This window comes from Fulmarus glacialis, unplaced genomic scaffold, assembly GCF_000690835.1.
Source record: "Fulmarus glacialis isolate BGI_N327 unplaced genomic scaffold, ASM69083v1 scaffold33432, whole genome shotgun sequence".
Lineage (NCBI taxonomy): Eukaryota > Metazoa > Chordata > Aves > Procellariiformes > Procellariidae > Fulmarus > Fulmarus glacialis.
Genome location: NW_009197804.1, coordinates 9,257 through 18,819, shown reverse-complemented (window position 1 = coordinate 18,819; position 9,563 = coordinate 9,257). Strand labels below are relative to the sequence as shown.

The window sequence follows — 9,563 nt, the reverse complement described above, 5'->3', positions numbered from 1 at the left end:
AAGTTCTAATGTGCCTCAGCTCACTAACCTAGCCATTGGTAAAGAACTTGAAACAGAAGTTTGAAGTGGTGTCAGGTGCTTTGCAGCTTTAGCATCTTCACCAGGTTTAAGGAGAATATTTTGCTTACTTTGGTTTAATGCCACTTCTTTCAGTTCTGAGAATAAACCAGTAAAGACTTTTCCTTCTTTACTCTAGAAATAAAAACTGAGTTATGAAGGGTCTTGGTGTAGTAGTTCTGAAATTTTGATGGTCATGGAGGTGAGTCAGTTATGATCACTTCAGTACACAGCTCTCCTTTGCCTTAATAAGTCAATTTTAAATGCAGAGCATATTTTGATCAGACTTTTTTCCTTTTGATTCCCACACATTTAATGTAGTCTTTAGAGTAAGCTCACAAATATGAGTCTAAGGACCAACTTAATTTAAATCCGTTTTCATTCAGAGCTTGATATAAATCAATTAAAAAAAAAAAAGAATAGGGAAACCGTAGTCACTCTAATATAATATACAAACTCAGGTAGCAAAAAAGAAAAAAGAAAAGGTTTTTAATTACTCCAAAGTTGTGTGCATTACAGTCTATCATGCTGGATGGTAAAATTAATTCTAGCTGCTGTGTAAAGGGTATATTTAGATGAGTTGCCAGCATGCATTAATATCAATTTACCACAGAGAATAATTTTTTCTTTAAGAACAAAGGCAAACAAGATCAATGTTGATATTTTAAGTTGTAGGAGTTGTTGACTGCACATTAGATCAATTATGTAAGTCACCTTGTTGCAGAGTAATTTAAGGTAGCTTAAATTTTCTTGTTTTGATGGACAAAGCACAGAAGACAGCAGTCCACAGCTGAACAACAAATAATCCATTCAGTCTTGAGGTAACACATTTTTCCCCTTCCTTTTTTCTTAGGTTCCACCACATCCCTCAGGTCCTCCTGTGGTTGGTGCACTCCAACCACCTGCTTTCACAGCACCTTTAGGAATCCCACCTCCTGGATTTGCTCCTGGAGTGCCGCCACCGCCGCCGCCTCCATTTTTAAGACCTGGTTTCAACCCAATGCATTTACCCCCAGGTATATTTATATATTTTTAGGAATATTAAGTCCTTTTTTTAACCGTACAGCAAATAAAAGCATCTGCCATATAAACTGCACAAGTATGTTTTGGTAAAGTTATACTCAGTGTTAACATACACTTTTTTATAGGCTTTCTTCCTCCTGGACCACCACCACCTATAACTCCTCCAGTATCTGTTCCTCACACTCCGGCAGTAAACATCCCAAATTGTAAGTGTTTAAATCTTGGGCAAGCAGCAGTAGAAGGAAGGTGTTGTGCAAGCAGAAAAGCTGACTTTTTTTTAATGTGTCAATGCATTGTTTCTTAGCTACAGCAACTGGTGTGAGTGAAGACACTACAAAAGATTCATCTGTAGGAAATCCCATCCCAACAGTGGTTTCTGGATCCAGAGGGAGTGCTGAAACTACCGATAGTTCCAAAATATATGGGACTGTTCCACCTCCTGTAGCACCTACTAATGTACCTGCTCCTGTCACCCAAGCTATTCCACTTCTTGGTAAGTTCATTTTTGTATATCTTTTTCAGTTTATTTTTCCCTGAATTTAAAATACAATTTTGATTTTGCTACTGACTTAGAGTTCATGGGAGAGTAAAGCAGATTTTTCTGAACTTGTTGAAATTTCTGCCCTTCTGTTGGCTTTTAAATAATTTTTAGAGGCTTGATTTTGCACAGAAGGAGCAGTAATTTTTTTCTTACTATTGAAGATCTGTTTTGTGAAGAAACAAAAAAGCCGAAACGTTTAAGTTACAAATTCAGGACAGAATGAAATGCTGTCTACTTTTAAGAAATTGAGGTTTATACCATATAGAAAATTAACTTGCAACAAAACATCTGTATGACATATGGACTATGTTTTAGACTCAACTATTACATGTATAAAATTAACTTCCAGAGAAACAGGGGTTTTTTTGTGTATTTTTTACATCTGTGAAAATATGGTATACTTTTTATGTATGGAATAAATTATTTTAATAAAATAAAAAAAACCCAAAAGCTTTTATTCAGCCCTGCAGTATTACAGGTTTTGAAACCTTTTTAACAATGTTACCTTATTTAAATATTGCAAAATGGTATTTTGACTAGCAAAACCAAGCTAACTTTGGATATCTTACATGAATTACTTTTCACGATATGATATGAACTTGGTCAGATTTTTAAAGAGAGTGTATACTGTTTAATGTTACAGAGATCTGCTAAATATTTATTTTAGGATGGCCTTTTATGGGTCAGTGTCAAGAATATACTCAAGAGACTTGTTTCCTACAAATTTTAATGAGATTATTACATTTATGGGATTTCAGACCTCTAAATGAGAGCCTAACAAGTGAATGAAAAAGATAATTTTGTTTTAGTGTGCTTCTGCCCAGAACTTTACAGTGTACACTGAAAAAAACCCCAAAGATTTGTCTCCCTGAGAGCTTACTGCTCTGTTGGATTTGATGGCTAAATTTTCCAGCTGTGACTAGTGATTTTTGGATCCTTCATGTTGGAAACTCGAAATAAGACCCTTTTAAAAGGCATTTTTCAAAAAGTTAAGAGCTATTCTCTCTGAAAATCAGTCTACATTTTAAAAGCTATCAAAGCAGATATGCAAAACCAGCAGCTAATTGTTTTAGAGTATCTGGACACTTGGCAAAAGAAAAACTTAAAAAAAATTCTGCGGTGACACTATGGATTGAGAGAATTTTGTAGTGATAAGGATTATCAGACTATACGTTTAAGACATTCACATCTTAATGATGAAGTTACACTTTTTGTAATTGTAATACAGTATTACCAGATTTTTGAAGTTTCATGATACTATGTCTTGTGTGGCATAACTTGAACTTTTTGTTCCAAGCCTTTGGAATGTATTAAGTTACTCTGCAGTTCGCTGTATCGCTACACACGTAAGAAAAAGGTTTTACAAAATTAAGATTGGAGTGAAGTAAATTATATACACACATTACTTACTTGGACAGTAGCTTTTTTAATTCTTACAAATTCAAGGAAGCTGAATTTGATAAATCTGAAGATCAAGAACTTGCCTTTGTTTTTATTAACTTGTTTGCTGAATAGTTGAGGCAGATAGAGTTTGTCCATGTGGTCAGAGTGACTTCTCTCAACGTTCAGTCTCATCAACAAGGGGAGAGGAGAGTTTTTCCTTTTTATAAGATTGCATGTGTGAGCTTATCGAGTAGTCCTGAACTAACAGCTTAGAGATCTGTGTGTTTACTTAAGTAATAGCATTTTATGTTGATGAGTGTCTTATTTCAAGAAGAAGTTACTTATAATCAAGGAGTTACGTAAAATCCTTCCATTCTGACATTTCGGAGTAAGGGGGACTGTTCACAATCTGATGTAAGATACAAGAAAACTAGAAGAAACAGATTATAATATTTTACATAATTAAAGATAGAAGATTAATATCAGTTGTCTTTGCTTCTAAAACTTTTCAGTAAGTTAACACAAATGAAACTGTCATCTTAAAACCACTTTGATTCACTTACCAATTGAGCTTAGCTCTGTATGTGAGAGTCCAGATCTGGTCTCTCCTTAGGCTGGAAGAAAAACATGAAAGAGGTGATGTTTTCCACCACTCATGCTGATACAGATAGCAAAGAAGTGTCCCTTGAAGTCTTGCCCTCCCCATCCTCTGAGTTCAAGAGCTGGCCAGGCTGCATCGTCATTCCTTCTTTTTCATTCTGTGTGTCAGGTTTCACTTCTAGGGAAATCAAAGCATGGGAAACGGAGTGTGCCAGGGTTTCACCACGTGTGCGGACATGAGATGCAATCTACATACGCATCCTGGTCCTGGAGTCCAGCAGTACTTGCAGGCTTGACAATTTAAAAGTAGCCTTAGTGTCTGACCTACAGTCTTGTACAGGTCAGGAGCAAATGAACTGGACAAAGTAAATGAGTAGGTACAGCATCACCCTCAGTTAGCCATGGGAAAGTGCAGACAAGGGAAATCAAATGCTTCAGACTAACGGACCTCATGTTCACAAGTATATGGTTTAGCAATTTGAATAGATGACTGATCGTGTGACTGGTTTCTCACGAAGTCCTCAAACTGCTCGTTAAACATTCCCATGATGTGGCTCTCCAAGCTGAGATAAGAAGGTGGAAGAAAGATTTGTTTGACAGCATCATGAAGTATGTCGTGAGGACTCTGCTTGGGGAAATAGGGATGAAGGGGCTTGAGTAGTGTAACATGAAGAATGAAGAAATGTTCTTCGGATATTTGGGCAGGATAGAAGAACTTACTTCAGCAGGCTGAATTCAAAGAATCAAGATTGCGCTGAAGAGACTGTCATAGAAATCTAAACTTAACCTTGCTTGAGAACACCTTATGTAATCTGTACAAACGCAGGAGTTCTTTTCTAATTTTTGTAACTTCAAAATGAAGCTTATCTATCTATCTGTTCAGTTTTTATATGGAAGATATGTTACAAAGTAATTCTGAATTGATTATTGTAAGAATTTCATATGCTTTCTTAGTAATGTAAGTTACGTTCTGTTTCATCTCCACTAATTTCATTCGTTCCTCCAATGTAATTCTTTCATCACTTCCAACAAAGACATGTTTGTGCTTCAGAGGAGTGATCCCTCGTGGACATTGTGTCTGATTTTTTGTGCTTATTTCTAAAAACCATCCTCAGGTTGTTTTGATTTAGTTGTATCCTTGATCATATTTGCTGCTGTTATAGCTTCTTGTTCTTAATTTGAACAAGATTATCCAGACTGTAACTGGTTTTGTGAGTGTGTGCTCATATGTAATTTTTTAAATGATCTGCAAAGCAGATATTTTTAGACTCCTTTTACGTGTGCATATTGCAGAAAGTGATAGGCTTTTAAATCATTTTTGATTTGCCAACTTGTTCTTAGTGTTGAGCAAATGCTGTAATTTGGACCAGTAATAAACTGCTGTTGCAGATACTATGTTTCGAATATTCAAATTTTGTGATCTATTATCTTGATTAAATACACCATATTGTAGTTTGCAGGTTCTGGTCTAGTGCTCTTTTTACCAAAACTCGTACAATGATTATTACATATTATTGAAGATAAATTATACTGTAGTTCTCATCAAACTTGCTATTCATTTCCTGTTAATGCATGCTGAATTATTATTCTTCCCTCCCTTGCTGGTTTGTTCTTAAGTAACTACATGGTCTTTTTGTGACCTGCATTAAATTACAAAAGACAGACTACAATATTCTCTGAGCTCATCAGAGTATTACTGTATTATAAAGTGGATACTTCCTTCACAGGAAGGATGAGCTTTTTATTAACACAGGGTATGAACAGTGATAAACCTAATACATTTTCAAATTTCTTGTGATAGCCTGTTTTAAAAACATAACAAACACTTCATGTTTGCTAATTATATATATGACTGTTGTTTTCATAATACTGCCGAATGAGAATTCAGAGGTAAGGGAACATGAACTCTCAAGCACCATTCACGGAATTCAGTTTTGCCTTGACGATTCCCTTGATCAGTTCAGTGTTTGTTTTGTAAAGCAGGAATTTTAGAAGTCTTAATACCAGTAACCAACACTGTACACATAACGTAATTTGACTCTTACATCATTGTTTAGGCATCTTACATGAATAGGAGCAAGCTCCTACTGGCTTCAGTGATGGACATTGACTACCCTGAAAAATGTTGGTATTTATTGTAAGTTACTTAAGCTGTGAATCGATATTTAGGCTCTTAAGTTTAGGCTTTTTTCTTTACAGTCTTGGCCTAATCCAAAGGATTCTGTATCAAACTCCAGAAAAAGACACAAGACTTACAACATTGTCCCTCTTTCAAGAATTTCCTGGTAGTATTTAATGGTTTAGTTTTAAAATGCAGCATTCCCCACTGGAGAACGATAGGAGAATTAATGTGACATGCCAAATGTTGCAGAACATCAGCATCAAACTCGAAGTGTAAACCGTTAGCCTGTTCTGCTGGAATTGTAAGCTTTTGACTTCTTGTTCTCATATATATTTCCATCAGATTTGCAAAGGAGGTGTATGTGAAGGAGGATTGCTGTGTCAGATCAGAAAACATCATTCCTCCACTTGCTTTCTTATAACAGCACAGCTGAGAAGTAATTTAACAGATTATAAGAGATGCTGTAATCACTCATTGAGCAGAGTTCAATTAAAAAAAAAAATCAGATGCTACACTTCTCAGTTATGTTAGCATTTGTAACACTGATAATTATCACAAGGGAACATGGGATTTGTCCAGCCAGAAGAGAAGATAATCAGAAATGGAATTACAGTGACACAGAAATCTGGCTTTTTACCTAATTTATCAAAACAGTAAGGATGACTCCTGTGACCTCTCTGGATAGAAGACACTTCTTCAAGACAGCTATAGCATTTTGGGCTATGTCTTATGAGTAAAGTGAAATTATGAAACTTTTGACACTGTGTGATTGTTTTTGCACCTCTGAAACAACACTCTTGGTTGGCGATGGGTTTTCCTAGTACACTTGCATCTGCGTTCTTCATAGTAAACACTCTCCGCAAGTTCTGAGGACCTCTCACTGGTAAAAGTTACAAATAAAAATAAGTTGTGAAAGCAATTCTATATTTTTACACATTTGAACAGAATAACATGTTAGCTGTAAGGTCTGAGGATTGTATCTCCAGTATTAAAAGCCATGTGTTGTAATAAAAGCCGTGTCTTAGCCAAGTTATGCAGAATAAGCAGCTGGTGAAAGGGATGGTTGTATTTCATACCCATAAGCAAGGAGACAAGGTTAGCTACTACAAAAAGGCTTGCAGTTATGAACAAATGAATAAAATACAGGCTGGGGTAGATAAATTCCGTCACTTGTCTGCACAGGTATGAGATGGTCATTAAATCACTTTGTTGTTTCTCTAGGAGCTCTGGTACTATTTAGATTTTCCCTATATAAGGCAACAAAGGGCTTTAAATTTCCCTAGACATTGCACGTGCAATCTGTACCACTAATTTTACTGAGCATTTTCAGTAAACTTGGATGTGTTTCTGGACGGCTCTTTGAGAGTAAATTTTTAATTGGTGCCTGATTTGTCAGCACAGCGAGGAAACTCTAATAGATCTTTCTACAGTGTACTTCAGCCTCAATATTTGAGTGGGCTGATTTAAAATGTGTTCAGCTACCCTGCTGATGCAGTCCAGATTGAAAGAGAAAGGGTTTCAGATACCATTCTGCTGCTTCTGTGCTGCATTTTGTGTAGAAATAAGGTTGAGAAATTAAATTACTCGTACTTGTTAAATGAAAAAAAACTTTTCACACTTGCCTCCTGTTCATGCTGTTGTAACCCACATCTACTCTGCTGCTACAGAGCAGAAGCATATGCTTATCCTCTTCAGCTCATTAGATCTGTTATTCTTTTCTGCCTTATTTTTAATCTTCTGTGGAAGAATTGACTTATCAACAAAAATATCCCCACACCTCAGAATTCAGCAAAATGGCATTCTTGGAAGACGTCATTAGCCGTATGTCTGTCTCGTCAGATCTGTAGTACTAAGTCACGGGAGGAGTTTAAACTAGGTGACTTACAGCCCTGGTTATGAACAGGAGGAGGGGGAGGGCCGTGCATTTTAAAGTTAAAAAGGAAAAAGAAATAGAAAAAATGTGCTGTTGCTGTTGGAACATTTCTTTCAAAGAGTGTGACCTATCAAGCCATGTCTTAAAAGTGACTGCTTGGAGGGGAAGGTAAGGTGATACCATGGACTGGAAGAATATTCACATCTTTGTTACCCAAGTTCTCCTGATCGGCAAAATGTAATTTCCTTGTAATATGAATATAAAGAGCACTCAGATAAAAAGGTTTGTGTTAGAGATATTCTTAAGCATAAGAAGTGGTGTGGTGAAAGGGCAACATGTATGTTCTTCAGAAGGCTCAGGCATATTTGGGATAGAAATACTAAATAAATCAGATGGAGGAAGCGGGAAGCTACAATAGCTGAATGGAAGGTTATTTGGGATGTCTGCTCCACTGTGCTCATTAAGCTGAAATCAAAGTGCAGTTTTCACTGATGATACTGCCAGGTATTTAGTTCTAGTATTAATTTACATAGCTATTTCACATTCTAGTTTTACCCAGGGCAGGAGTTACAAAATTTTACGTAACCTGCATTCTTAATCTTCATTTTTATTAATATATGTGGAAATAAAACATTATTTATAGTCTCAACAGATTCATAAAGGAATGCAAGATGGATTAGGAGAGATTTGTGCTTGTTCTGTTGGCAACTGTTGATTCCTTTAAATTTCAGTTTGGGGGTTTAAAAAACAACACATGCTTCCTCAGATACGGAGCTTATTTTCAGGTAAATAACTGCTAGTAAGCAGAAAGAGCAGACAGATCCAGTGTAAAGGCTACAGAGAACATGAGACAATAGTGTTACTAGCTCAAACAAAAGGAGGTACGCGAGATAAGCTGGCACATGCTTATTGGTATGAAGTCCTCATCTAGAGCGTGGTAATCCTCGTTCATTTTGGCTCTTGTTGATATCAACAGGCTTTGGGCTGAGCTTTCTCAAACAGTATGTTTTGAGAGTTAATTTTTTTTCCTCTTACGAAGACCATGCTAAAAACAAGAGTCCAGGAATAAAAGTGGAAAATAGTTGGTGTTGGATATGTGCTATAAAGGATGGAAAGTTGTCTTTAAAAAAAAAATCCAAAAATTACCTGTTGCATTTCCTTGTAGTTTACATTGCAAGGTTTATTCTACTGAAATTAAACTTTGTTGTATCCCTTTTCTCTGGAACGGGAAATTGAACTCTGTGATTTCCTGCTCCCACTCCAGCCCTGTTCTGACCTTACCTCTCCCTTCACCGCTTACTGTATCTGCTGCCTCTTCTGCACGTTGAAAACCTTGTTGATGACCAGTTCAAACCTCAAGCATTTTAGCCAGATAGGTTTCGCTGATGTTTGTAATGGAGGAGAAATGTTTTAAAGCTAACTAAAGGAGGTGAGATGTCTTTAAATAGAAGCCTGGGAAGCATAACCTATCAAGGAGGGTGTTTCGTCAGCAGTCAGTTGACAAAGCAAGACACTGAGCTGGAGATGAGGAAGAGCTCTGACCTGCAAAATGGCAACGGCTTCTTCACGAAAGGAAGCCTTTAGGATAAGTGGTTAGTTACTACCACTGCAATATGAATTACTTCTAGCACGACACGAACTTCTCTTAAAAGATGATGCTCTCTTTATGTAAACCAGCACAGGAAGCTTTGCAGGCTGCTGTCTTCCCCCCCTGCCCTCCCGCCCAATTTCGATGTTACTCGTTTCGTGAGATAATGTCAGAATGTTTTTGAAATTACGAAAATGCTTTTTTTTTCCACTCCTGCCAGCCTCTGATTTTACTTTGCTTGTGTGTGTGTGTTTGTTTCAGGAACTCAAGGAGTTGCGCCACCCCCGCCAGCCCCTGTTGTTGGGTTGCAGACTCCATCCACTGGCCTCTTGGGTGCCCGGCCCGGTTTGATACCACTCCAGCGACCGCCAGGAAT

General features: G+C 37.0%; 1 protein-coding gene across 1 annotated transcript in view; it reads left to right on the top strand.

Moving 5' to 3' along the window:
• Positions 1-253: 253 nt before the first annotated feature.
• The window catches only part of LOC104073035 (splicing factor, arginine/serine-rich 15-like), a 10,425-nt gene continuing 1,115 nt past the window's right edge, over positions 254-9,563 (top strand). Inside the window, 5 exon segments of the mRNA XM_009572682.1 lie at positions 254-259; positions 911-1,073; positions 1,206-1,286; positions 1,385-1,573; positions 9,449-9,563. The exon segment at positions 9,449-9,563 is cut by the window's right edge and continues 19 nt beyond it. Coding sequence (XP_009570977.1) covers positions 254-259; positions 911-1,073; positions 1,206-1,286; positions 1,385-1,573; positions 9,449-9,563 — 554 coding nt within the window.